The sequence below is a fragment of the Sporobolomyces salmoneus genome (genome assembly GCF_050403485.1).
Source record: "Sporobolomyces salmoneus JCM6883 DNA, S_salmoneus_JCM6883_v1_ctg7, whole genome shotgun sequence".
Lineage (NCBI taxonomy): Eukaryota > Fungi > Basidiomycota > Microbotryomycetes > Sporidiobolales > Sporidiobolaceae > Sporobolomyces > Sporobolomyces salmoneus.
Window position 1 is genome coordinate 369,288 of NW_027481156.1, and position 26,866 is coordinate 396,153.

General features: G+C 51.2%; 10 protein-coding genes across 10 annotated transcripts; 4 read left to right on the top strand and 6 right to left on the bottom strand.

Moving 5' to 3' along the window:
* Positions 1 to 879: 879 nt before the first annotated feature.
* On the bottom strand, positions 880 to 2,436 carry JCM6883_000949 (amidohydrolase family protein; the record flags this gene model as incomplete). The annotated part of the gene is made up of 6 exons (XM_076629957.1): positions 880 to 1,043; positions 1,106 to 1,192; positions 1,257 to 1,527; positions 1,586 to 2,102; positions 2,172 to 2,315; positions 2,390 to 2,436. 6 exons carry the CDS (start codon positions 2,434 to 2,436, stop codon positions 880 to 882), a joined length of 1,230 nt encoding a protein of 409 aa, XP_076490122.1.
* Positions 2,437 to 3,072: 636 nt separating this feature from the next.
* Positions 3,073 to 4,968, top strand: JCM6883_000950 (uncharacterized protein; the record flags this gene model as incomplete). The annotated part of the gene is made up of 6 exons (XM_076629958.1): positions 3,073 to 3,142; positions 3,217 to 3,567; positions 3,637 to 3,818; positions 3,893 to 4,480; positions 4,555 to 4,670; positions 4,740 to 4,968. The coding sequence occupies 6 exons, from the start codon at positions 3,073 to 3,075 to the stop codon at positions 4,966 to 4,968; spliced, it is 1,536 nt and encodes a 511-aa protein (XP_076490123.1).
* A 395-nt stretch (positions 4,969 to 5,363) lies between these two features.
* JCM6883_000951 (uncharacterized protein) lies at positions 5,364 to 7,450 on the top strand (the record flags this gene model as incomplete). Its single annotated transcript, XM_076629959.1, has 4 exons — positions 5,364 to 5,614; positions 5,691 to 6,506; positions 6,566 to 6,767; positions 6,848 to 7,450. 4 exons carry the CDS (start codon positions 5,364 to 5,366, stop codon positions 7,448 to 7,450), a joined length of 1,872 nt encoding a protein of 623 aa, XP_076490124.1.
* Positions 7,451 to 7,718: 268 nt separating this feature from the next.
* On the bottom strand, positions 7,719 to 11,067 carry DSS1 (exoribonuclease II; the record flags this gene model as incomplete). The annotated part of the gene is made up of 2 exons (XM_076629960.1): positions 7,719 to 10,431; positions 10,496 to 11,067. 2 exons carry the CDS (start codon positions 11,065 to 11,067, stop codon positions 7,719 to 7,721), a joined length of 3,285 nt encoding a protein of 1,094 aa, XP_076490125.1.
* Positions 11,068 to 11,742: 675 nt separating this feature from the next.
* Positions 11,743 to 12,898, top strand: JCM6883_000953 (uncharacterized protein; the record flags this gene model as incomplete). Its single annotated transcript, XM_076629961.1, has 4 exons — positions 11,743 to 12,108; positions 12,321 to 12,581; positions 12,644 to 12,796; positions 12,875 to 12,898. The coding sequence occupies 4 exons, from the start codon at positions 11,743 to 11,745 to the stop codon at positions 12,896 to 12,898; spliced, it is 804 nt and encodes a 267-aa protein (XP_076490126.1).
* A 480-nt stretch (positions 12,899 to 13,378) lies between these two features.
* JCM6883_000954 (uncharacterized protein) lies at positions 13,379 to 13,720 on the bottom strand (the record flags this gene model as incomplete). Its single annotated transcript, XM_076629962.1, has 1 exon — positions 13,379 to 13,720. The coding sequence occupies one exon, from the start codon at positions 13,718 to 13,720 to the stop codon at positions 13,379 to 13,381; it is 342 nt and encodes a 113-aa protein (XP_076490127.1).
* A 3,610-nt stretch (positions 13,721 to 17,330) lies between these two features.
* On the top strand, positions 17,331 to 18,259 carry JCM6883_000955 (uncharacterized protein; the record flags this gene model as incomplete). The annotated part of the gene is made up of 3 exons (XM_076629963.1): positions 17,331 to 17,495; positions 17,581 to 17,642; positions 17,740 to 18,259. The coding sequence occupies 3 exons, from the start codon at positions 17,331 to 17,333 to the stop codon at positions 18,257 to 18,259; spliced, it is 747 nt and encodes a 248-aa protein (XP_076490128.1).
* A 376-nt stretch (positions 18,260 to 18,635) lies between these two features.
* On the bottom strand, positions 18,636 to 21,108 carry SRP54 (RNA-binding signal recognition particle subunit SRP54; the record flags this gene model as incomplete). Its single annotated transcript, XM_076629964.1, has 10 exons — positions 18,636 to 18,800; positions 18,876 to 19,416; positions 19,476 to 19,724; positions 19,788 to 19,896; positions 19,975 to 20,165; positions 20,255 to 20,379; positions 20,455 to 20,529; positions 20,606 to 20,668; positions 20,766 to 20,948; positions 21,031 to 21,108. The coding sequence occupies 10 exons, from the start codon at positions 21,106 to 21,108 to the stop codon at positions 18,636 to 18,638; spliced, it is 1,779 nt and encodes a 592-aa protein (XP_076490129.1).
* A 326-nt stretch (positions 21,109 to 21,434) lies between these two features.
* Positions 21,435 to 24,108, bottom strand: JCM6883_000957 (F-box/WD repeat-containing protein; the record flags this gene model as incomplete). Its single annotated transcript, XM_076629965.1, has 4 exons — positions 21,435 to 21,522; positions 21,587 to 21,645; positions 21,706 to 23,544; positions 23,617 to 24,108. The coding sequence occupies 4 exons, from the start codon at positions 24,106 to 24,108 to the stop codon at positions 21,435 to 21,437; spliced, it is 2,478 nt and encodes an 825-aa protein (XP_076490130.1).
* A 580-nt stretch (positions 24,109 to 24,688) lies between these two features.
* On the bottom strand, positions 24,689 to 26,556 carry JCM6883_000958 (glycosyltransferase family 15 protein; the record flags this gene model as incomplete). Its single annotated transcript, XM_076629966.1, has 10 exons — positions 24,689 to 24,753; positions 24,834 to 24,986; positions 25,052 to 25,153; positions 25,277 to 25,381; positions 25,450 to 25,594; positions 25,662 to 25,708; positions 25,782 to 26,009; positions 26,069 to 26,151; positions 26,227 to 26,261; positions 26,335 to 26,556. The coding sequence occupies 10 exons, from the start codon at positions 26,554 to 26,556 to the stop codon at positions 24,689 to 24,691; spliced, it is 1,185 nt and encodes a 394-aa protein (XP_076490131.1).
* Between the last annotated feature and the right edge of the window lie 310 nt (positions 26,557 to 26,866).

Here is a 26,866-nt window from a genome sequence, read left to right on the forward strand (position 1 = left end):
CCGTGACTCGTCTCCGCGATTCTCGGCATGAGCAAGATCTGTGCACGTACGCCCTCCTTTCTCTGGCGTTCGCCTTCGGAGACTCGCAGCGGACGACGGACACGAGCGAACCTTTCTCCTTCACCTCCTTCTCTCTCTCTTCCACTCGACACACCATGGTCGAAGAGACGAATCCACTCATCTCTAGGTATTTGGACCTCCTCGGCACGTTGAAGAAACGTATCAGCAAGAAGCAACCCAACCGCTTCTCCTCCTTTCGGTCCAACAAACAGCTACAAAAGGACACTTTCACTGCCTGCCGCCAACAACTCGTTACTTGTCTGCAAGATAACTTCCTCCCATGGAGCGAACTCGAGAAGCTACACACCTGGGAACTTCACAATCGTGTGGTCGAGAATCAGAGGTTGTTTAACATATTGGAGTTGGCCGCCTCGAAAGCGCCGACCAGAGAAACTGAGAAAATCATTGTGAGTTGGCGGGCTTGTTCAGCGTTGACGTCGAGAATCTCGCTGACTCTGTTCCCCTCGTCGACAGCGGACCTACACGGCGGATTTTCCCGGTGTCCTCGCAAGTTCCTCCGTTGTGAGACCAGCTAAATCGAGAACTGACGACATACGTGACAGGACCAAGCCATGATGCAGTATTCGCTTCCTAAGCGATTGGGTTACCGAGCTGAGTTTGCTCCGACGCTTGGACGCGCTAAAGGTACCTCGTTTTCTCGATCTCCATTGGCTAAAACCTTCCAACATCCCATTTTGTGCGTAGGTCGGATCACTGCGGCCTCTATAGATAGCCGGATCACTCTTGGGACCGCTGCTGAAAATAGACGTCGAGTTTATCCTTGCAATCTTCCGTTTATTTCATCCTTGTTCCCGATATTTACAGCTCAAGGTCGAATAGTTCGACTGCGTTCAATCCGTATACGTTATTCTTCTCTGCCTCGTTGAAGCCAGGAACACTTGCGATCGCGTCCAAGTTCTCGTCGACCGATTTCCAGCGAGTTTCGCTTCCGGCGATAGGAGGGAAGAAAGGATGATCGGTGCCTAAGTACGAGAGACGGAACCGTTAGGTGTGCAAGAAAGCGATACAGTAAGTCGAGACATACCGAAGAGAATTCGTTCAGAACCAGGATACGTTCCAGCCGGTGCGACGAGATCTTTTCGAGACTTGACCCGATCAACGAATTCGAGCTCTGTCTCAAGCAGATGGTAAGCAGAGAGCACAGTCTACGCAAGTGAGGGAGAGAACCAACTCACGTTCGTCTTTTCCTTCATAGTTGCCGGCTCGGGCGACAACTCGCTCGACGAGTGCGAGCTCCTCAGGTCCATACGCTACAGCATCGTACCACAACATTCCGAGGTAATAGCGGAAGTCGTGTTCGAGTCGGTCTGCGACGTGAGGATCGTGAACAATGCACGAGTTGAGGCGAGACGAGAGAGCGGGAAGTGCCCCTGCGGAGTGAGCGAGGAGCAATTTGAGAGTCGGATGACGATCGAGGATTCCAGCGATGATGAGTCGAGCGATAGCCTGACCAGGGTATTGAATTAGCGGGAAAACTGCTGGACGATCGTTCTAGGCGACTCACGATTGTCGTCTCGAGAGGGAATCCGAGAGCAAGAGGCAAGACATGACCGTTATCGAGATCTCCGAAAGCGCTCGAGTCGATACCGTAGTGAGGGTGAACGAACACGACGAGACCAGCAGCGCTGATCGCTTCCCAGATTGGCTCCATTTCCGGATCGTCGAGACCTTTGCCGATACCCTTTGTACCCATCACGACTCCTCTGAGGTAGCTCAGCTCTTGAACCTGCTTGATGGCGTCGAGGACCTGCTCTTTCTCGATTCCGGGGACGAGAGGGAGCGAACCGAAAGCGAAAAGGCGATTTTGTGTTTGCGGTTCGAAGGATTCACTCGATGAAGATTCTGATGATGCTTGGTAGGTCTCACAGTAACTCTGTACGTCGAGGTTGAGATCGCGGGCGGCTTCGACAGCCTCTGCGGGTTCTAGAAAATCGAGCCAAGGGTTTGCGAGGGAAACGACTGAAACGTCGATACCGTGAACGTCCATGAACTTGATCTTCTCCATCCTATCCCAGTATTGACTGCGACCGAACCCGTCGAGTAGAAAGATTAGCTACAGGCGCATCTCGAATCGAAAAGAGAAAACCCACGGTCCGACAGGACGACCCTTTGCCGAAGCGCCCTTTTTCTCTTCCTCCTTCAACAGGACCAGTCTCTCATCCCCATCGTCTGCTTTGATGATCTTCGGGATGCGATCTCTCTTCCTTAAGAGCTCGACGTAAGTTGGAGGATAGCTAGAGCGAAAGAGCCGAAGCGGAACGACCGTCAGTATCGCTCGTTCTATACCGTACGAGCAGAAATGCCTCACATGTGAGTGTGTACATCGACGAGCAGAGGACGTGGAGAAGCAGACATGGTTCTTCGGGAGAGTGATGTGTCGGAGCTAAGCGTTGTAAGTTGCTAGAGGTTCGACTGTTCGGGCTTGAAGTTCGGAGGTTCTTTGCTCTTTTCTGTGACTGAAACGTAAGGTAGTCGGAGGCTGAAAGAGAGGGAGAGTGGAGGGAGAGCTATCGGAAACGGCCGAATTTCGCTCAACGGCCGAGGTCTGTATCGTGTTCCTCCTACTTACCCTAGCGTTCGGAAGCGAGTCGAATCGCAACGCCGTTGGCGGGTAAACGAAGCGGGAGACTCAGCAGTGCTACTTTTCCAGCACGTGCTGAAGAAGTTCAATTTCCAACCTCCTTCCTCTGAGCGGCCTTTTTCGCCTGTGTGATTTAAAGGCCTTGGGTTTGCTGTCTGACACGATCCCTTGTACTCGAGATGAGCGATAAATGATCACCGAACTTGAGAAACCTTCACCGTCATCGTTTCGAACCTCTTTCCTCTCGTCCACCTCTTTCGATCCCTCATTCGCCCAGGTAGCCGATCAGCGTACCGTGGTAGTGAACATACGCCGCGAACTCTCCGCCAAATTCAGTCGATTCTCGCGCTTGAACTCCAACTTCGACACTCAACTTCGTCCAGCCTCTTCGGCTTCGTTGCTCCCGGAGGATGCCTCGTTTGCAAGTTAGAATCGGACCGAATAGGTTTGAAACTTCTACAGCATACGTGAATCACTCAGGTCAGCTCAAGTCACTTCATTTTGAAGCTCGATTCGTTTTCTGAAAGCTGACCTGCTCTTCCTCCCTTCTGCAGATAAACCCACCGAAATCGATACGCCGTACTTTGCCGGTCGAGTGCTCGTACTCGTCAAGGATTTCGCGGGAGTGACTCCCGATGGTTCTGCGCCGAAATCCAACAACGCCTTCTTCGATGGGCGGTCTCGCAAGTTTGCAATCTTGATCGAGGGCAAATTCAAACGAAGAGACGGAGTGGCGCCTTACAATGGAGACGAGGTCGAGTTTGGATCGGATTTCGACTATCTTCCGAAATCGTTTCCTCGAGCTCCCCTCGACGCTGGATTGAAGGTTGCGAAATGGATCGACCCAGCGATGCATTATGAGATGGGAGAGAAACCGTTCATCATGTCACCGTACACTGCCGCAGGTGAGCTCGATTAGCATACGCACCAAGTCGAAAAGCTGAACTGATTTTCGCTCGTTGTGCTCGATGTAGTCAATACTCTATGCGCTTACCCTTCTCCTGATGCTCTTTCACGAGCGGTAGTACTGGCGATGCACGACGGAGCTCATCCTCATGCGGATGGAGAAGAACAAGGCGCCTCTTTGGTTCCGAAGGGTTCTCTCGATGAGAAACACAAGTGGTCGTCCGCTCCTCCGGTCTGGCGTTTCCTAGGTGTGAGTAGAAGCTCGACTCTCAAGATTGTCGGACTCGTGTCGAGAGCGGAAGCTGAAGAGTTTCGATCGTATAGCTTCGAAGGGATCCCAAAGTTGAAGAGTTCATAGATTCTCACCAGGAGCTCCAACCTCCTTCGAACACCTCTTCTCCCTCCGGCTCGATGTCGAACTCTTTTGCCTCGAAACCCCCTCGTCCTCGATTCAATCACCATCCTTCATCTCTCGCCCTCGGCACAACTACTGGAGGCGGACGAGGCAGTCTCGACATTCCTTCGACAATCGATTCAGAGAGATCTTCTCACAATGCATCTCCCATTCTCTCGAATGATCGTCAACGCGCTTCGTCTCCATCCCGAATCAACGGTTCGAGCGCAGCGACTTCAGGAACTTCTTCCCCCGCCTCCTCCCTCTCCCAAGCTAAGCCGAAAAAGAAGTCGTCGAAGTTCAGTCTATCAACTCTGATGGGAGCGCTGGATGTAACGGGATCTAGCAGCAAGAACGAACACCATGAGCATCTTCTGACTCCTGAACAAGTTCTCGCGGCGGAACATGCGGCGGTCGCGAAACGACAAGCGAACGATGCTTCCTACAAGCCGAATGCGAGCGTCGAGAGAGAGCTCGGTCCCTGGAGGTTCGCGGATGAGTCGGTTGATGCAGCGGAGGTGAGTCGTTTCTTTCTCGTTCATCGTTTAACGAAGCGGTAAGCTGACGAACCTCTCCTTCTCGACTGTATCAGGCGACTGATTTCGTGTTCCTCGACCCTGATCATCCGAAGAGTGTCGCTCAGAGAAGAAAGTACTTTTGCGCAAACGGAGGACAAAATCGAAAAGACTTTACTTACGACCCCGACATGTAATGCCCTTCTCCTCTCTCGCTCTGTATGCGCAGGCTGACACTTTTTCGTATGCCACTCGTCACCAGTATCTACACGACTTCATTCTTTGCCCCTTTCTGCGATCTGAACACTCTCGACGTCAAAATCGGACCAGTGTCTATCAACGTCGCAAACTTCATCGGGTCTGGTGACTTGATGCCGATCCGTTACACGCTTAGATCGACCCGTCAAGCGCCTAGTTCTGACCCCTCAGCTCCTAAAGGAACGCAAGAGTCGGAAGGTTTCTGTACAATCGAGTTCAAACTTGTTGATTGATCGCTTTGTAGCTTACCAATGTTGTTGGTCCCTCTGTGCCTCCTTACTGTCAAGAATAGAACCTCGTTAGTATCGAAAGGAGCGATGCTCGAAGTTTAGTCGTGCGACCCGTCGTTGAGCTTTTCAGCTAGATTTTTCTGATTTCTCTTGGATTCTCTAATGATTCTCTGCGTGTAGCTTGACTGCTTCTGGTGAGCAGAGCCCTTGCCGCGAGACTCCTCGGAGCGATTCGAGTTTTCATCTCCATCTTCGTCCCTTCTCGCATCACCGCGCGCTTCGCCGCGATCACTCGTGTAAGCGCTCGCAAGTCACTATCTTACAATGCTACAATGCACTCGTCCCTGCTAACGTGCTCTTAAGGGTTACAGTACAAGAATCCTTGTCTTTCTTTCAACATGGCCAATGCCTCTCGACACTCGACTTCCGCTGGCACGTCGACCGTATCAGTACAGACAGGAGAAGACTACGAATCGCCTGCACCACGTCGAACTCTGCTTGACCTCCCGACTGAAGTGATTCGAGAAATTCTCGATCGAACTTGCTCACACCCTTCTGTCTCAGCGCGTGAGTCCGACATCAGTGGGAGTAACGATTCTCGAAGTCATGGATGGATCGCCACGAATGCAAGTCTCGATCAGATGAAAGGGTAAATTTGTTCCACGCCGATTTCGCCAAAGTTTCTTCAAGTTGAATCGAGTCTTCGGGACCGTCTTACTCTGCAGATTCCACGAGATCTATGCGAATCAGCTACTCATCCTACTCAAGACATGCAGAACCTTCTACCATCTTTCGAAACCTCGTCTCTATGAGGCGCCTGTTCTCCTTTCGCCAACCGCGATCAAGAAATTCTACGACACGATCAAGACGAGTCAACAAGGCGCTCAAGACAACCTTACCCACCTCGTCAAGACTCTCGTGATCTATCCTGCCCGCTCATCCCCCTCGACTCCTTTGATGGAGGCGTGGGCAGCTTACCTCCCGAAATTCTTCAAGCGACTCTCCTACCTCAAAACTTTCGCTCCCGGTATCACTACCTCTGTTCTACCCCTCGAAACGATCGCAGAAAGTCTCCCGCCTCTCAGTCCTCTTGAAAATCTCGACAATTTGGACGTTTTTGCAGCATTTTACGCGCTAAACCCGAAATTCGCTCAGGATGGGTGTCTGAGCCTCATCTCGCGCGCCTCGCCTCGACTCAAACGAATCAGTTTCAGTACGATCAACCTCATCGAACCTGGATGTGGAGTACGACAACAATCGAGGTTCATCACTTCCGCCCAAGCTCGTTGGCAACGCACGGCAGATTCGGACGACGAAGAAGATATCATCGAAGAGTACTCTCCCGAAGACAGCTGTGCTCCGAGGTTCTTGCAAATCTTACGAGCTGCAAAAGTTGGAGTTGAGTGGGAGGAAACCCAACATGAAGGAGAGGTTGAAACTCAACGAGAGAAGGGACTCGAATCTTTGTACTTCTTTGGAGATACTCCAATCGGAGTCGGCGTATTCCACGAGATGCTCGTCAATCTACCGAACCTACGATGGTATGTTCATTCTCTCCGTCGGCTTCTCTGAAAGTTGACGTTCCTTCGTTCCCCACCAGTCTTCATCTCGATGCATTCACCATGCTCACGCCCTCACGCTCAGATACGATCCCGTTCTACACTCCTCGTACCAAACGACTTCACTTGCCGAAACTCGTCGAATCCTTCTCGCTCACGAACCGTCATCTCACCGAGCTCACTTTCGCTCCGATGCTCGTCTCGAGCACTTTGACCTACGGCTCGATGAACACCCTTCTCAGTGTAAGCTCCATTCTCTCTCTATGGTGCACTTGCGATTTGATTCGACCTCTTTCGTTCTTTTGTGGATTGTGCGGGAACAGTCTCTCCCTCATCTTACTCATCTCGAGATTCGAGCGGATTTCGTCTCTCCCGAATTCTTCCGACCCCTTCTCGGTCAATCGAAACATCCCCTCGTTCACCTCGCGTTCCACATTCTCCCTCCTCACGCTCCTCCCGCTTTCACGAGTTCGGTCGGAACTGCATCGTATGGCACTCTCGCGACGACGCCTCAAGGAATCGCAGCGACGGGAGGTGCTGCCTCTCTTCTCGACGACACCGTTCCTCAAGCCCGTGCGAACAAACTCTGCAAAATCGTCGCCGTCACGGTCTGCCCATTCCCTTCGAAAGAATACATCGACGCTTTGGCCTTAGCCGTCGACGATCTCTTCTTTTCGGAGGAATACTCGAACGTACAAGGAGGACAAGGAGGAGAACATGAAGGAAGTGAGAAGGTAGTCAGTTGGCCTACGAGTAGACAGGAAGAGTTTGGAGATGAAGAAGAAAGAGAGGAAAAGTTCCACGAGCCTTTTTGGTACGATCTACTGATGCGTTTAGCGAGAATGGGATACGACGAAGGGAATCAGGAAGAGAAAGACGACCACGGAGAAAGCGAGGAGGAATGTGAAGAAGAAGAGAGCGTTTGAGCTTGATTGTGCAATCTTCAGTCCCGATTTTTACTTTCGGTAGCTCTCGCATCTGTCGACGAGTTGAGCGTTCTGTCAAATCCAGTGCCGTTGAGACCAACGAGCTCGACATCCAAGCGGATCTCTCTAACTCGATCGAATATGCACGATTGCGAAAGGTTGCGGAGTTGCGAAATATGCAAAAAGAGTGCTGGAATGTAGCTACAACAGGGAGAGGCGAATCTAAGCGGCACTGAACATCTATCTCCTTCGAAATATCTTTGCGGGACTATCTCCTCGAAACGACGACTTTACTCCTCGCGCTCAGAACAACTTCGTCAATCTTGACCTCGACTTCTTCTCCGATTTGAGGCGCGAGATCCAGTTTCTCCACTTGCAGCGTTCCTCTGATTCCAAGTTGAGGGATCAAAACCGGTTGAACGTGAAGGTTGTCGAAAGCGGAATGAGTCGAAATTCGAAGGGGAATCGCCGTGAGACCTCCAGCAAGGAGGTTGAGGAATTCGGAATCCTCGGCGGAGATATCAGAGGCGGAGAGTGTGCTCGTCGGCGAAGTCAGTTGAGAGAGAAGGGAAAGTTTGCGCGAGATGACGAAGAGGGACCAGAAAGTTGAGGAAGCTTCGGATAAACGATGACGAGCTTTCGCCGCGGCATCGAATCCTTGGATGTGAGAGAGGACGGAGGGGAGGTCGAATCGAGGAGTCGCGTAAGAAGGGACGGATGAAGAAGAGGAGGGTAGGAGAGCTGATTTGAGTTGCCAATGACTGAACAGATCCGAGTATCGTCGAAGAGGGGAAGTGACTTTGACGTAACCGTAAGAGTCGTTGATACCCATCGGCCAATGTGGACCTGTCGTCGGAGTGTTTGAACCGGGAAGGAAATCGAGGTTGTGTTTGAGAACTTCCATCGCGGGTGCTTGACCAGTTTCGGGATTTCGAAGTTTGAGGACCGTCTCGAGAGCTTCACGCGAAGCGTTGGGCGCATTCTGAGTTCGGAAGGGAACGTGGAGTCCGTTTTCGACTGAGAATCTCGCTGCCGTTCGGTTTGCGGCGACCATGAGTTCCGAGACGAGGAGAGTGGCCGGCGAGTCGACGTATGACTGCTCGGAAGACGAAGGGAGATGTAGGTTGACGAGAGGGGAAGATGAGTAGAAGGTTGCTCGGGAGGAAGTTTCGAACGAAGGCGAGATCGAGGGAGAGACCGAGACGCTCGCGGAGGGGAAGTTCCAGAATAGAGCTGAATCGGCGGCTCGACGAGCGAGTAGCTTTTTCGAGATCGCGTGGAGGATGCGAAGACTAGAGACGGCCTCAGGATTCGTTGAGAGTATCGAGTCGTCGACCGGTCTTTGTCGAGTTTTTTGGCTGGCCTGATCGATTCCTCCTCCTGCACTTGTCGAGAATACAGGATGTTGGATCTTCGTCTTTGGCGGCGGCGGTGTATGTCCTAGGGCCTCGTCGACTCCCGCATAGGTCAACCTCAACACTTTTCTCACGACTCCAACTTTGACTTCGTGTTCCAAAACGTCTCCCGTCTCTTCCTCAATCCTCATTCCGAAACTCATGACTTTCTGTTCCTCTCCCTCTTTCGAACCCAAACTCAACTTTTCCGTCTCGACGAGACTGTCGGGTAACATCGACCACGTTTTCTCGGGGAAGTATTCCGTATGATCTCTGATTCGTGCCAACTTCGAGACGAGGTGACCGGGATGAAGTAGAGCGGTAGGATCGGCGATGTGAACGTGAACCCAGTGAGTCGTCTTGCCGGAAGAGGAGGGAGGAGCGGGAGAAAGCGAGATTCCGTCGTCGAGTTCGAACGCGCCTGCATCGTCGATCGTGTAGACGGAGAGGTCACCGAAATCGTGTCGGATCGAGTCGTGGGGATCTTGAGGGTAATATTGAGTCGAAGTGAGCGGTCCGTTTGTTTTCGCTCCAGCGGTACTCTTTTTTCGCTCCAACGCCCGTTCGACCTTGACTCCTGTCGATTCCCAACTTTTCAACCCATTCTGATTCGAGTGTGCGACCCAGTTCTCCCAATCTGCAACTTCTCCGATCTCGCTCAAGAATTCTCGGATTCTCCCTTTCTTGACTTCTGAAGTTTCTCCCCACCCCTTGTACCCGAGTTCGAGAGATTGCTGATCGACGAGCTTCAGGATCGAGGGAGCGATCGCCATATGAGGTTGTGATTGGATCACTCGCTCGTACGCGAGCGCATCCCTCAAGAATCCGATAATCTCTTGATCCTCCTGTGTCCATTCGAAGGTCCCTTCCGCGTCGTTCGGTAGCTGCCTCGTCTCCAACTTTCCACCATTACTGACTTTCTCGATCGGATGATTGTGACCCCATTCCCTCACTTTCGCAGCTTTCCCCGCGAAACTGCTCATCTCGTCCGATTGTTGCCTCGTCCAATCTCTAACTTTCTCGAACCTTGCAGCTTCTTGAGGATCTCGTAAATCGAACTTGCCCGAAATTCGAAGTGCGAGACCGTCGGCGAGGAAGTGAACCGGGTTGTCGAGAAGGAGTCGATGCATTGCGATCTGGCGAGCGAGGGGAACAGAGTGTGAAGAATAGGAAGAGTCGGAAGAGGCGGATGGGGACAGACGAAGAGCCTTGAGGGCAGAATTGATCGTTAGGCTTGTCGGAGGGGAGGAAGAGGGACGTTTCTTCGACGGTGAGGGGGAATGCAGTATTCGGTAAAGATCGTTGACGCCTCGACTGACGATAAGTTTCGACTCTTCTTCAACGGCGAATTCAATCTCTCGAAGCTTCTGCAGCATTTCGAGCGCTTGTGGGGTCGAAGGCGAGAATTCTGGAGCGTTGGTCCAATTTGCGGACGAAGCGAGAGATGACGATACTACTCCGGGGAGGACGTAGGTGATATCGTCGAGCGAGAGTTCCGAGCGTTCGCCAGAGACCGGCAGAATCATGAACCTTCGAGCCGAAGTGATTCCTGACGAAAGATAAATTCCCGAGTAAGGTTGTCCATTCCTGTTCAACGGACCTCAAATTAAGCTTTCGCTTCCCGAGTGAGGATACGAGAGGTGTAAATTACCTCCTCGTCTCGACCCAGTCTCCAGGTTTCGGCAATTTCGATCGAGCTGTTCCCGTTCCAGCTTCCCAATCTCCCCCTGCATCGAGTTCCGCCCAGCTCTCCTCCAGCTCTAAACTATCTTCTGATGCTCTTCTTCGTGTTACAGATGTAGAGAACTCCCGCTTGCCAGGTATCCTTCCAATCGGTGCTTTCCTCCGGTATTCTCTCGATTGACCATATTTGACCACTCGAGCTGGATCAAAGTTGACGAGTTTCGCTCGAGAGCCTTGATCACTGTTGGGAGTGTTTCGTACTTTCGGAGCTTTGTATCCATGCGAACGAGGGGAGTAAGGAGGAGGCGAAGAAGGGGAAGAGAGCTCGTATGCACCGAGGACTGCCGTTCTGACGATCTTACGGTACAGTGATCTGTTCTTGCTGTTTGATCGGTCTACAGGAGGCGGTAGAGGTGGCGAAGAGGGAGAAGAAGAGGAAGATCGACAAGTTGAGAGATATCGTGTAGATCGAGAGTAAGGCCGAGTCGAGGCTAGCAGAGCATACTGAGTGCTATTTATGACCCTCTTGGAACTGCTCATCACCGCGTTCTGCTGATGAGATGGAGATGGGAGAAAATCAGCGAACAAGAAATCTCGAGCAGTCGTGAGGCCTCTGGACTCACTGAGTTTATGCAGACTCTACTGTTCCGATCCCCTGAGCTATACTGCGACGATCTTGCTTGGGCGAACAGATGGCGAGAGACTGGTGGAGTCGAAAGGAACTTCGAATTCTCTCTCGCAGCTTTCCTTCATGTCAACTCGCCCCTTACTCCGCTACTTCGATCCCGACGATTCAATAACCCGGACAGCAGCAATCGACCCTCGTCGCAACTCAATCAAGCGCCATGAGCGCGAGAAGAGGTATTCTCGACCCTTCATCTGTCTTCGACTATCTCTCGCTCTCAGTGCTGTACCCAGCTACGAAGATACTCACAGAACGTTACATCAAGCTGTCTGAACTTGCGCATCGAAGCGCAAGAAATCAACTTCCCTTCGTTACGGACAACAAGTCTCTCTCTGACCCTCATCTCCTCTCCTCCCCCCTTGCCCGCTCTCGCTCGGCCCTTCTAGAGGAGGCCCAGGCGGCCATGCTTGCTTGACGTTCGGTTCGTACAAGTTCGAGCCTCTACGTTCTTACACGCTCTGTGCGTTTGGACTCGGCAGTGTTGCTTCCTTCAGGCTTGAACAGTCGATTCCTCTCGTTCGACAATCGCCATGTCGAACTCCGACTACTTCTCAACCGACTCACGTCCTCGTCCCGTCGGCCTCGCCCCTCCTCTCCCTCAGCCACCTCGCCAACTACCCATCTGCTACGACGCCGCTCGATCACCCAATCTCGAGACGTGCAAAGAAATCTGGTTCTCGATAGGTTCTGGCGATGTGTACTTTCGAATCGAAGACATTTCCACCGATTGGTGGAACGCGTGGAAGGAGGGAGTTTGGCAGGGATTGGAGCAAGTCCTCAATGGTCATCCAAGGAAGGACGTCATGATCGCTGCCATGGTCGCGTACTTGAAAGTGCTTGGAACTCGAGTCTTCGAGTTCAAGGTTAAGACTCGCGAGGATTTCGTGAAGAAATTGGTGCGTTTCGTACTGATCTCTCCGGCAGCTTATCGGCTAACGACCTACGGACAGGTCCCAGTCCCTCGGCCTACGCGCATTCAAGTTCGAGTTGCAGCTGGTCTGTGTGTACAGACTTTGGGTAGAGAAGATTTGTTGCGAACTGCCGTCATCGTGAGGTTGCTGCTTCCATTCGACTGAAGCGGAGCTAACGTTCTGTTTCGTTTTGACAGGACAAGATCGGTTCTTTACTTCAACCGTATCTCAATGCCGTACTCACCAAGCTCGCCGAAGGCTCTCGAACCGTCTCGAATATGGGAATGCTCAAAAGCCGCTTCCGTTCTTTCGCGTTACACCTATGCGCATGCTTCCTCGATTGGGGGTTCAGAGTTGAGGTCCACGGTCAAGCACTCTCCTCTTGGTCCGGATTCTATGCCAACAGAATCTTGAATGATTCCCCGCTTCCGTTCGGGGAAGCTCAAAGACGATTCCAGGTAAATCCCCACTCGCTCACGACAAAGCCTAAACCCGTGCTCACTTCGCTCCTGCGATACAGATTTCTCCGGAAGCGGTACGTCAGGAAGTCAACCGGGCTCTTCCACGCAAATATTGGCTACGTTACGACGGATCGATCGACATTCCCTTGCTCCAGAACCCTCCTCAAGCTCAAGTAGACGATCCCCGCCCTCTCCCACCTATCACTGAACTGGTATGCTTTCTTCCCGCTACTGTGTTGTGGTGGTAGGTGCGTTGAAACATCCCTGTTCTCAGGCGAGAGCGCCGACAGTTGATGCAACTCGACGGTTGGTGAGCTCGTTCGCTCCACAAGCTCGAACTCGATCTCAGCATCACCATGTCATCGATTTTCCTGAATAGTGTGTCTTCTCTCTCGGCATCCACAGACTCGAGCGAGAGCTGACTTTGCTTTTTGGAGAAAATTTCGCAGAATCGTCGGAAACCGTTCGGGTCTTGACGGCTTTGCGATTATCCTCGTTGTCTACGAGTTCAGTTGGTGTTCCGTTCTCTCCAGTTTTGCCTCGTCTGAGTTTCTTTGTCTCCCTTGTCACGCCTGAAACAATTGAATTGTGTTCGCTGTCCTCGCAACAAAGCAAATGGAGCTTTCTCTCTCGATACCTCGCTACGACGGAACTAGCGTCCGTATCTGCAGAGGGGCAGCTCATCACATTCAGATTATAAGAAAAGACGATATAGGAATAGGAAGACGTGAAAAAAAGAGGGATTAATCAGCGTTGAGCCGAAATCGGGGATCAGAACAGCGGAGGATTCGAAATCAGGAACGAGGAGAGGGCCAGCCAAAACCGAAGCCGAAAGGAGTGACGGGTCGGGAGGTATCGTTGAACTGCGGTAGGAGAGGCGAGAATCGAGCGTGGGTCTGTAGGATCTCTGAAGCTGCGTTGAATGTTGAGCCGTTTGGCGTGCTTTCGTATAACGGGCGACCAGAGGAGGACGTAGGAGTTGGCGTGTTGCAATGAGATTCGAGTCGAGGAGGTAAGTGAGGAGTGAAGTTGTCGAGAGGAGGACAATTCGCTGCCGATGCGAGAGTCGGGAACAACACAGCGAGGTCTTGTTGATTAGCTTCGTCCGGAACTGAAGGTTGATCATCGAAAACCATGCTTCGATCCCAGGGACTATTCGCTCTCGAGATTGGGCAATGAATGTCCTCCTGAAATCGATTCGACTGATGATGAAGGACAGCTGCGGGAAGGGTGGTGGGACTGGGATCCGGAGGAAACGAAGACGTGTCAAGGAAAGTCGTCGCAGATCGAGTGGCCGTCGAAGCGGGCGGGAAAGCGAAATCGGGAGAGGGAAAGTTCGGTTGTTTCGGAGTCGTGGAAGCTGGAAACCTGAGCGGGGTATTCGGGACCGACTACAGGTTGTTCGGTACGTCTCGCTGGTATTGTAAGACTGTCGACCGACTCGGACGTTTGTGTGCAGTGGTAGGTCGTTTCTGGACTCGATGCGGCTGGGCTGACATTTGCTTTATCGGTTTTACCTTTTACAGACACGGCGTGCAAGAACAAAAAGTGGTCAGTGAACCATGGAATAGTCAGCTCAAGGGACCAACCTACGATTCGGCGTCTTTCCTGCGGGGTTCGGGTCGCAGGTTCAATGTCATCGTCCTGACGTTTTGGGCAATAGCTTCCGATGTGACGAGAGTACCTATTTTGACGCGCTATCAGCCTGAGGAAGAGCGTTAGAGAAGAAGGAAGAGACTGACGAAGAAAAGATCCGGGTCCAGAATTCTGAGCAATGAGGACACTCGACGGTCCCGGGGAGTTTTAGGTGGGCAGCAGGAAAATGCCGATCAATATTCTGCGCGGGAGATTCAGATTGAGACGAAAATAGTGTCAGGTCTCAGTCGACTCAACCTTTGCGAAAAACGGGTCAATCCTCACCGAAGATGTTTCTGCAGTGAATTTGCAGTTATGACACTTGTAGGTTTCCTTACTGAGACGATCATATACCTGCCTCGTATCAAGGTCAGTCAATGCCGCGATGTGGAGATCTGGGAGAATTCAAGCCTCACCGGGTGCTGAAGTTGAAACAAAGATTCAGCGTATCGCTTGTCGTCGGATTTGAAGCAGTGTGTAGCGGTGATGTGAAGGATGCATGCCTTTATTAAGAAGCGAATGGGTCAGCTGGGATCAGCATTTGTGTCAAACAGGACAGACCGCTCACCAACGACGAGTCAAATTCGCTAGGGCATTCGGAGCAAAGCCAGCGAGAATCTGAAGTTGGCCCAGCTTGAAACGGCGATTTCAAACCGTCGAGACTCATAGAGACGCCGGAGTTCAAAGGTTGAGAGCTCAGGTGACCCACTTTTGGGGTGTGGTGGTGATGGGGAGGCTGGGATTGTTTTGTGACTCTATCGGCTGACGACTCTTGTTCGGCCTCGAAGGTCTCCAGTGCGGGATCGGAACGGTCTGGACGGTTTGGACAGTTTCGCTTGGTGTGATACGTCCACCTAAGTCAGGGAAGCGTTATTGGTCAATCAAGTGGGATGTGACAGGAGGGAAACGGGACGAACCCGTGGGGCGTGAAAGTCCAAAATTTGTTGCAAAGAGGGCACTGTACAGTCCCGGGAAGTGCCAAATGCGAGATGCGATAGTGACTTGTGACATGCTGGATCAAATATCAACTCAGATAGGCGTCAGTTAGTGCCGTCGTAGGAAAATTGCGACGAAAATCTGTCTTACGCACGACTGATTTGCACGAAAATTGCATTCTCTACATTTGTAGCTTTCTCGGCTCAGTTTGATCCACACCTGCCTCGTATCAAGGTGAGATGAGTACCGCATTGAGTGGTTTCGAAAGGTTTGCGTCTCACCGGTTTTCGAGGCTTGAGCAAATCGTCCACGATCTTTCTGTTGGCTTGCTCGTCTTTGTCGTCAAACTTGTAGCAGTGCTTCTTAATGATGTGTTGCATGCAATCCTGTGAAGCGGGAAGGGAGTTAGTCGGGAATGAGCGCCGAGAGCGAAGGGGAAGGGTCGAAAGCGCACCTCCAACAATTGAAAGCTCAGTCCATTGCACTTAGGGACAGGGCATTCCCAGCGCTGATCATCGAGTTGGAACACAGCTTTGGACGGCACATCCAAATCGTTCATGTCAAGACTTCGTGTAAGTAAAAGGAGGAAAGAGAGTGTCAGAACTCAGAAGCGAGCCGTTCATTTTTCGAGAGAGGGCCGTGTGTCGCGACCGGAACTTCCGAGCGCAGGGTTCTCTTTCTACGACTTCTCGTTACTCTTCAATCCTTCCCAGTAGGATAGGCGGTGAGGATAGAGTCGGACTCGATAGTAGAAGAAGCGAATGAGATTCTGATTGATTGCGAGAAGTCCATCAGAGCAAGGCGGTCATCGGTTCTTCCATGGCGTCGGTCGAGAGTTACGCTCTGTATTGGTGGACAAGCTGTTGAGTGACGGTAGTGAGAGGAAGTAGAGAGAAAGGGGGATGTTCGTCACTCAACTCCCTCATCTCCTCCTCCATCCTCTCGGCCGCCTGCAAGACCCTTGAAGTAATTACCGAAATCACGAACGCTATCGCAACAACCTGGCAGACCGGTTTATCCATCTTCCACGCTCAATCGACACACTCTTTTGATCAAGATCTTCATCGATCCACCTCTCCTGTTCTCCTACAGCAATCTCCGCCGTAACGATCAGACAATCACCGAGTAGTCCAGGATCAACACAAAGCAAGGGGAACGCGGGTCTTGGCCAGGAAGGAGTTCGAAGTGAGTCAGCGTATCGGGGGAGTGAGCGAGCGAGACGTGGTCAGAGTCGCTCTCGATTGCCAGCTGAGGCGTTATGATTTATCGCCATATCGCTCAGGTGCAGGTATGCTGACCCGCAGATGGGTCACAAGCAGAAATCGGACTCTCGACCAAACGTTTTCGAGCTCCTATCGTCTTTTCCTCCCTCGAGCGGACAAGCGCTGCGACCTCCGTGGCAGCGTGCCCTCAAGCGTTAGAGTGATTCCGACTTGCTGCTCCGGCGCGATGGAACCGCCTCAAAGTTGATCTGAACCTACTCAGCTTTTTTCTTTCGCGCCCTTTCCTCTCGCTTCGGACGCTTTAACGTCGCTTTGGCGCTGGCGCGGGACCCTGCTCCGCTCAGCGAGCAACAGCACGACCCGAATACGTCGGATCACGTTTTTGCTTCAACGTGCCCGTGTGCAGGACGATCGAAACGAAGCTTCGCACGAGGCCTGAAGAGAGCTCTCGTGCTGCTTCTTCCAAAGGTTGATCGAGACTCATGCAATTGTCGAAAGTGTCGGGAGATCTCGGGAGCTTGCCCTCAGTGAAAGAAGCTGGCGAGTCACGGCCGTGCGTACGGCGTCGCGAGAATTTCGCAGTTCGCAAGAAAACTCGAAAGTGTCTTCCGTTTCTTGTCCTTGGTATCTCTTCTGCTCCTCCGACTCGATTGTCTGTGTTACTGCTTCAAGCTCACTGTGGGAACGAACGGGTCAAGCCAGAGGAGAGCTTCATTGCAACGGGAAACGGTTGCGAAACGTATTTTTTCGAAATCCTGAAACAAGAGCCTATCATCTTGAATACAGTAGACGTTTCCTATCCACTCCGCAGATCTACAACTTGGAGCCAAAAGCGCTCAACTTACTCAACCTGTATTTCGAATTCGAAAACACTTGAATCGCAGTTTCTTCGCTTCTCTCCAATCCTCTCGCCTTAACTGACTCGCAGACGACTATAGAGCGCGCCCTCAAGATGGCATCGGCGATCCCGTTCGCGTCCAAAGTCGTCAACCCTCTCCCCTGGTTGACCGTCTCAGAGCCGCAACTCGATTCTCTCCGTGAACACATTCAAGTCTTGCCTACGTTGTTCAGAGTTCTCGCAGCTCTTTGCTTCCTACCTGTAGCGTTCTTAGCCTTTGTACGTTCTTCCTCTTCCCTCAGATTGCCACAAATGTTTCTCCCTCGGAACTGACCCACTTTCTCTCTTCCTCTCGTTCACACAGGCGGACGTGATCGGTTGGGCGTTCTTCAAGTTGGTATTGAGACCACTAGGGTACGCTTCAACGTGAGTGAATGCCCTCTCTCGTTCCCTCCCTTCTTCCTCTTCCCCCACTCGGTGAAAAATCGGTAAACTCATCAACTCTCGACCTCTCATACTACAGTATCCGTTTCAAAGATCCCGAACCTCCAGCGTTCATCTCGACCCTCTCGAGTGGACCCGGAACCGATACCTCTCCTCCTTCATCCGCTTCTTCCGACGTTTCAAATTCTCCAATTTCCTCCCCTGCTTCAGCTACGACTTCCCTCCCTCCAATCGACGATGCCCTCAATCACTCTGCACGACAATCTTCTTCTTCTTCTCGCTCGAAATCCCGCTCTCGAACTCGAAAAGCTTCCATCTCTAGCGCGAGCGACGGAGAAACGATTTACACTTCCAAATCGATGAACCGTCACCGTGCTCCTTCTATCGGATTCGATGGACCCTTGTTTGGAGAAGATACGACGGATGGAGAAGCTCAGACACCCGGAGTGGAGAGTGATGCAGGAGGAGGACGGGGAGGAAGTTCAGATTATTTCGCCGGAGGAGGAGGAACCCTCAGAAATGGACCTCCTGCAGTAGGACCTAGGAGGACTTCGACCCTTCAACCGAGTCTATCGTTCACGAAAGCGAAAGGAGACTAACTTGCCTCTTGTTCTCGCGCTCAGTTTGTACCGTTATTAGATTTCGTCTCTTCTCGTTTTTTGTTGTTCGTACCTCGTTCCGATTCTTTCCTCTCGGCGAAGGCCAAAAGTAGTATACCTTTCTCTCTTTCTCACTCTCTCACACACGAAAGTCGCACTTGTTCTCCCTAGATTCCGCAGTTACCCCCTTCGTTTCTCTTCTCGTTTCCTTGTAGCTTTTCAGCTTCGTCGCTTCAAAGACTGGAACACCTCTCAGTATCGTCTCTACCTTTGTCGCCATTCTGTTCAATCCTCGTCTCCAGAGAATCGACTGAGCAACGAGAGAGACTCGACCGAGAGCGAACGAACGTAAGTATTCGACAACAGCACACAAAAACTACCGTCCTCCTCCTCCCATCATTCCCTTCATCATTTCTGCCATTCCGCCCATTCCTCCAAGTCCTCCCATTCCTCCTCCTCCCATTCCTGACATCATCTGTTGCATTTGAGCCATCGCGTTCGGATTTGACAACATTTCCCTCGCTCCAGCAGGTAACATGTTCTGCATGATCAAAGAGCAGGCACGTGGTGAGTTGAAGACCTCAAACAGGAAGAGAGAGAAGGAGGAAGAACTCACCTGAAGAGCCGACATTTGACCTCCAGACAATTTCGATAAATCTGGCATTCCCCCCGGTCCCATCGGGGGCATTCCACCACCTCCTAATCCTCCAGGTCTCATCTTTCCTCCCGGTCCTCCTCTTCCTCCTCCTCTAGCTCCCGATAATTTACTCATCAATCCATTCTTGCCTCCCATTTTTTTCGCCATCATCGCGAACCCGTGATGTTGAGCTAACAAATCTTCGACTTCTTGTACGCTCGTCCCCGATCCTCGAGCGACTCGTAAGACTCGTTTGTTAGGTTCTCGTGCTTTGAAATCGTCCACTTCAGCTGTTGATGTTGATGAGGAGGCTTTTTCATGTTCCTTTTCCTTCCCTGTTGTTGTCGTTGTTGATGATTTGTTTCGAAAGAGTGAACCATCTGAATCGAGTTCTTCAGTAGTCATCGAATCGAAGATGAAAGCTACTCGTTTCATTCGTTTAGCGACGTCGCCTCCAGTTCCACCTCCCATTAAATCTCCCATTCCGGGAATCATCGACGTTAAATTCGATAAAGGACCCCTATCCAATCAACTCATCAGTTCCTCACTTGTCGTCAAGGAGAGACGAATCGGACTCACATTCCCATAATAGTCTGTAATTGATCTTTCAAATCCCTAATCGTGAACTCTCCCTTCTCTAACTTCTTCATCATACTTTCCTGTCTCTCCGGATTCGCCATCGCCATCTCCTGTGCCCTCTCGACTAGTCCTTGCATATCCCCCATTCCTAACATTTTCGAAATGAAAGGTTTTGGGGAAAATTTCTCGAGATCGTGCATGTGTTCTCCGGTTCCGATGAAAATGATTGGTGTATTCGTTGCGGCGACACTATCAACGGCAACTCGGATTGTGAGTTCACGTTGAGGGAGAGGAAGAGGGGATGAAACTTACGCAGAAATCGCTCCACCTCCTTTCGCATGTCCATCAAGTTTCGTCACGATAATCGCACCGAAATTACTCGCATCCTTGAACGCTCTCGACTGAGCTTCCGCCGCTTGACCTATCCAAACATCCCACATCACGAATCAGGTTCAAATCCTCTCACGACAGAGCGAATTCGGAGGCAGAAAGAACTCACCGATGGCTCCATCCAGAACTAAAACGGTCATATCCGGTTCGACGGCTTCCCCAATTTGGACCATCTCCTGAAACAGTTCACTCTCTTGACGATGTCGACCCGAAGTATCGACGATAATGACATCGAATCGTTCCGAACGGAATTTCGTTACTCCTTGTAATGCGATCGATACGGGATCCGTCTCCGTGTAACTACGACGCGACGAGCGCGAAAGGAAGTCAGTGATCTGTAGCTAGAATGCCTGTAGAGGAAGAGAGAGACAGAAAGAGAGAGGACTCACCTTCCAAAGAATGGAACTTTAGCTCTCACAGCGTTCTGTTTCAATTGATCGAAAGCTCCAGCTCGGAACATATCGGCACATACCAACGCCACTTTCAATCCTCTTCGCATGTAATGAGTCGCGAGCTAAGTAATCCGCTCACAGCAATCGTCGGTCAGCGAGTCATTTCGTTTCCGCTCGAAAGAGGCAGGGAAGCGCACCTTTGTACATGTTGTCGTTTTTCCAGCTCCTTGGAGACCAACCATCATGATTACACTCGATTTACCTTTCTGTGGCTGTGGGACAAGGCGCTCTGTGAAGTGATCAGCCTCAGGAACGAAATCGCGATTTCTGCACGTAGTCTCGACTCACGTTGAATGCTGGAGGTGCATCATCTCCTGGATCTACGAGAGCTACTAGCTCATCATACACCGCCTACCAAACAGCTCACGCGCGAGAGATCAGCTTCGTTCAACCAGTTGAGACGAGACGAGGTTGTGTCCTTTCTTCGACCTGAGCTCGAGAGACTCACTTTATGTATAATCTGTTTCCCCTTGTTCCCCGCTAGTGCATCCCCCTGACTCTTCGCTTGAATCTCTTCGAGTTGAGGCAACACTTTCTCTTTAACTCTCTCCCTACATCGTTTAACGAGCATGACGTTCACATCCGACTCTAATAACGCCGTACAAATCCCTTTCAGTACCGTGTCGAGCGCCTGTAATCAACAGAGGGGTGAGAGAGGAGTTAGGGGAGTTGGGAGATGAAAGATGAGATGAAGGAGATGAGGGGGAACGAACTGTTGCATCGATGGGACTACCGGCACTGAGGGATTGGATAGCGGAGTTTAGGCGGCGTCCGAGGTCTTGCAGAACCATGCTGAGAGGTGGTGTTGAGGGAAGGTGGTCAAAAGTGGGGAGGAAAGAGAGGAAACCGTGATTTCGCAAACTCCAATCGACTGAGTCACTGTCGAGTCGCTGATGTGCTTCCACAGCACACGAGAGACAAAAAGGAGGCAGAGACGTTTCGCGCTCTGCGAAATAAACTCGAGAGAGAGAGACGAGAATGATATTGACAAGTTTTCGAAGCAACATTGGCTGAGTTGAGTGTTCCAGACAGAGAGAGAGTCCTTGACGTGCAGAAGGGGCAGAGATAGATACGACAAGACAGCTAAGAAGGGACGGGCGAGAGAAAGGGAAGTGATTTACAACGAAGGAGCGAAAGACCAAACTCGAATCTCTCCATCATCTGATCCACTGACGATTTGTTGATCCGTGAGGAGGGTCGAGGTACTATAATCGACGATTATGAGTCAGTACAGAGTCATAAGAACTCGAGGGCGAGAGGATAGCTTACACGGCAGATTTGTGACCGATCAAAGTGTGCAAACAACGACCGGTATCTCGATCCCAGATCTGTGGAAGGTCTTACTGTCAGCAAACAACTCACCTGCTGAATGACCAATGACGACCCACCTTTAGAGTCCTATCATGACTAGCGGAAACGATCCTCAATTTATCGACATCGACATCCCAAACTCCCTCGAGATGACCGAACCCGGTCCTCATACATTGAGCTTTCTCGACGTCCCACACCCGAATCGTGTTATCGAGGGAAGCCGAAACGACGAAAGGTTTCCGATCTCCACTGAATTCGAAATCTGGTTGTTGTTGTTGTTGTTGAGCCGTGACGACGACGGGGGCGAGATTGATATTTCCGATGGGGAGACGATTCGTCGAACAAGAAGAGAGGGGAGGACCATCTTCGGCGTTTGGAGTCGTCGCAGGAGGATGTAAGAGGTTGTTGTTGTTGGAGGAATTCGAAGAATCTTGTTTGTTTTCCGAGAGGGTTTCACTCGTAGGGACGACGAAAACTTTGAGGGATTGAACTTGAGCGACGTGACCACTCAACACTCTTACACACGTTCGAGTGTACAAGTCCCAAACTCGAACGGTAGCGTCGTCCGATGCCGAAAAGAGGTATTTACCCATGTTTGATTGTTTCGCCAATTCGGGGTTACTCGTCGGAGCACCTACTTCTCCAGTCGAATTCGGTGAAGGATCGCATTCACCACCATCCGATTTCGAATCCCACAACGCGACCGAATTGACCCATTCCGAATGACCCCTCAACGTATAAACTTCGCCCGTTCCGAAATCCCATACCCTAATCGTCGAATCTCCACTCCCACTAACGAGTAACTGTCGATCGTAAGTCAAACAAATGACGGCGTCTCGATGTCCTCTCAACGTTCTCATACATTCCCCAGTACGCCAATTCCAAATCTTGAGCGTCGAATCCATACTCCCCGTCACCAACTTAGTTGCGTCGAAACGAAGAGCTCGAACTCCTCGAGTGTGACCTCGTAAGACTCCAACTTCTTTCCCAGTTTCGAGGTTCCAAATTCGAACGCTTCGATCCCAAGATCCCGTCATGAGGACTGGGAACGCTGGGTGAGGTAAATCTTCGGCGACTTGGAGACACGTAATCGAATCCGTGTGACCCGACAAGACCGTCGCGATACAGGTACCTCGTCGCCAATTTCGCTCGATCGCGAGTCGTTCGCAGTAGACGTGTTTCCAAGGTCGAGTGAGAGGAGGAAGAGAGGAAGAAGAAGAAGAATTGTCGGGAGTTGGAACGAGGGATCGAGAGACAGGTCGAGGGGACGAATTGCGAGGAGAAGCGGTACGAGAAGGACCTGGAGAGACCGTCTTTGATCGTTTGTGTCGATGGGAATCTTCGTCGATCGGCATCGCGGGAAGAGGAGGAGGAAGAGGAGAATGATCGTGATCAGCTTGATGATGTTGAAGTTGATGTTGTTGTTGAGCTGCTTCTGCCGAACTCGCAACGTCCTCCATGACCTTGTCCCTTCCTCTTCCACCAAAATCTCCACCTTTCGAAGCCGGGAGTGCGTTCATCGCCAATCTCGCTTTCCTCCTCCTTTCTCCCAACAACGGTAAACCCCATCCACACTTCTCACATTTCCTCTCGATATGTTGTTCACACATCGTCCTCCACAAGAGATCGTCGTCGGCCATTCCTTTCCAAGCTCGAGAGACTTGAGCCGCTCGTCCGAGCGAAATCGCGTCGAGGTAACCAAAGATTTTCAAGTTGACCTCGCGAGGGAGGAGTTCGACCGGGTCGAGGCGCATTTCGAGCGCGAGAGCTTCTTGGAGGAACGAGAGTTGAGAGGGACAGGCGATCGTGAGGAGACCCCGGAGGATGAGAAGTCGACGTTTCGAAGGAGAAGAAGAGAATAACGACCAAATCGTGTTGACTGCTTGTTGTTCGTTCGGTGCCAAATTCTCAATCGACTACATTGATGCTCGGGGGTCAGTAGACTGTCACTAGAGAGAGAGGGAAAGGGAGAGAGGGAGGAGACTGACCTTTTGTAACATTAAATTTGTTGAACCATTCGCCATTCTCGCATGTCTGATACAAACGTTCTTACAATCCCCCCCTGGGGTATCTGAAGTCGGTGGACCCCTCCTCAATTCATCTTCTACTTCCATTCCTGCGTCCAAAGGTGACAACATACTAGTAAGTTTCGAACTACTACTAGCCGACTCTAATCCCCTCGTCGAAGCGTCTTTCATCGTCGAATCATCCAATCGTAAAGGACTCCCTGGGGGTCCTAGGTTCTGAGAGATGCTTTGAGCGATGGAGGCGGTGGTTGCAGCCGAATGGGGAGAAAGGAGAGCGGGAGAAACGTGAGAGGGGAAGTCGGGAGGAGGTGGACTCGTAGAGAGGGAGGAGGGGAACGGGAACGACTGTGGTCCATCGCGAAGGAACCCGTGGGTACTGGTCGGAGGCGAGGAAGGGGAGAAGGAGAAGGCGGTCAAATCGGTTTGGGAGATGATCGGTAATGGCGCGGACATGCTCTGTTACTGCTCAGAGATCACTGGATAGTAGGTAGTGGGCGAGTGGGCGAGTGGTTGAAGGGAAGAGAAGTAGGAGGGAAGCCGAGCCGGATACAGACGTCGAAATGTCGGCTGACTTGGATTTTCGAGAGGGTTTCCTGCAGAAAGAAACCTTGGTGGTACACAGAGAGTCGTTGTGAATGGGCTGATGACCAAGAATGAGTAAGAGAGTTCTCGAAGGATTGTCCAGTGATCACGTCAACTTCACTCATTTTTCGTCTGACACGGCTTCGAATTTTGCAGATCCTCGTGGGACTCAGCAATGCAATACAGATGGCGACATTCTCTCAAGCTCCAAACCAAACCTCAGTCAGCAGACCAAACCGGGCTTTTTATTCGCAAGTTTCGCAACAAACTTCGCGAATTTAGTGGCGAAACAAGCTCATACGCTCGCCTCGTTGAAGCACGTCAGATGCACGATGAAGAGAGTGAGCACTCTATACACAAGCGAGCGGTCTCGGCCGCCCACAGTCGAATGGAGTGGCCTCGTCATGGAAAATGTTGCGAAAATCGTCTGATAGATGAATTTCATTCGCTCCTACGAGTCAGGAAACAGTTTTCGATAACTCGGTGAGCACGAATACCAATGATTTCGATGCGCAGCTACAAGCAAGGCAAGACCTCCTAGTCAGTGTCGTCCCTTCCAGCGAAAGAAGCGGGAAAAGAAGATTTGATAAACTAACCGAAATTGTTCTGATCGTTCGGATCGCACGCGCAACGATCTGCTGCGTTCGCTGGACAGTTCGAGAACGGACCGTGGTAGTAGCCAATGTCTTCGAAGTAATGAACTTCCGAGGGTTTCAAGAACAAAGCCGCAGCGATCGAATGAACGGGAGCTAAAATCATTCACGGAAAATCAATCAGTACCTCCTCGCGCTTGAGATAGAGTGATGGGACTTACCGTCTCCCCAACGTTCATACGAGAACCCACCGCTCCTATCCAAATGATCGAAATATTTTATATACGCTTCAGACCTCAAGAAATTCAAATCGGCAATCTCGACTGTTAGACATGTAAAACGCTCAGCTCATTCCCGCTTAGTCTCGATTTACTGTAGGGTAGGTCACGACCTTGAGAGAGAGAGAGGTGAGAGGAGGCAAAGAGCGAAACTTGACGACGACTTACAATTTGACCAGAAATGACAACGGTTGTAGGTTTGACCTTTATCGTTCGAGATCCAGTCGAGGAGGTTTGGGTGCGCGAGGTATTGAGGGTTTTGATCGATGAACTCTAGAGATAGAATCGCGAGATCATCAGTAACTTGAGATCGGTTGATAGGGGAGGGACGATAGACAGACCTTTTGTTCGGTCCCAGAGGGTAGGGATCGTTTCGGCGTATTCGTACAGAGAAACGGTCCAGCCGTACTTCTTTTGGTTTTGTTGCATGTAGAGGAAAGGATCGTAATCGAAATCGCAATAAAACTTGACGCTCGGATCGAGACGCTGCAAACCTCGAACGAGAGATCGTTAGCCTCGACCGAAGCAGTAGACACGAGGAGGTTAGTCTCACCCAGTAGTAATCATACTGATCTAGTAGAGGATGTCGGAAGAAGAACCCTGAATCGACAATATTCCCGACTTCAGGCTTCCGTTTTTCACTTTTCTGCCTAAAGTTTCGCTGCTGACTCACCGCTCTCATACCGACACATTCTCCTATAAGCCTTCGATCCACCATAGATTACTTTCTTCTCCTCCATTTCTTTCCTCGCCTTCGCCGCCTTGTCCTCGTCGATCCAAGGAGGTTCCTCCCAATGTTCTTTCGGTACAACCCCGTATTTACACACTCCCGACGCGATCCCTGATGTATGTCGTTTGAATTCTTCTGAGAAAGGTTCATCGTTGAGGAATACGTAATCATCTGACGTATAGAGAGGAAGGTTAGTTGCTGTCCAAGGAAAGAAGAGAGAAAAAACTGACAATGATATCCTCTCCCATTGAATCGGTCTTCGATCTGTCGAACAGAGTCGACGATCCCCCAAACGTCAGAATTCCTTGCGAGACTGTAACACGAAGGAACACCGTCAGTGTTTTCCGTTCCTTCGACGCGGGATGTCGCGAAATCGAAAAAGACTCACGCTACAAACGCTGCGTTCGCTTTTGTTCGATTCCCCTGCGTCGTACACAGTTTCATCAGCTCTCACATTTCCTCCATATCGCAAGAACAATAAGGAATGGAGGCGTACCGATCCTTCAACACCACCAACTTGGTTCACTCCCTCTCTCAACGGTACATAAGCCCCCGTGATCGGATCTAACCTCGCATTCCTAACTTCACCCCCACTACTCGTGAATTTGTCGCTGTGTTCTCGGATCGATAGGAGCGTGAGGAGGAAGAAACTGAAGCCGCCGGCGATGAGGTATTTCAAGGGTGGGAGTCGGACTTCGGGATTTGACGATGGAGGCATCGAGGAAGCTGAGCTCCTCACTGTTGGCAGTTGCGTCTGGTTGAGGGCGTTAGTGGGGTGAGAGGAGGAAGAAAGGGAAAATGAATCATTCGCAGCGCGCTCGTCAACATCTCGCAACTTCGCAAGTTGGTCGCAATCAAGCTTTATACTCGCTCTCGTACGCGCGTGCTTCTCCAGAGCGACTATGAGACGCAAACGGCTAGAAAAAGTGATAACAATTCCTTTCTATTTCCTTTGCGAAGTCCAAAAATCGTGTGAGAGAGGTGAGAGAGAGAGAGACAGGGATCCAACAGGAATAGCAACAAGACAG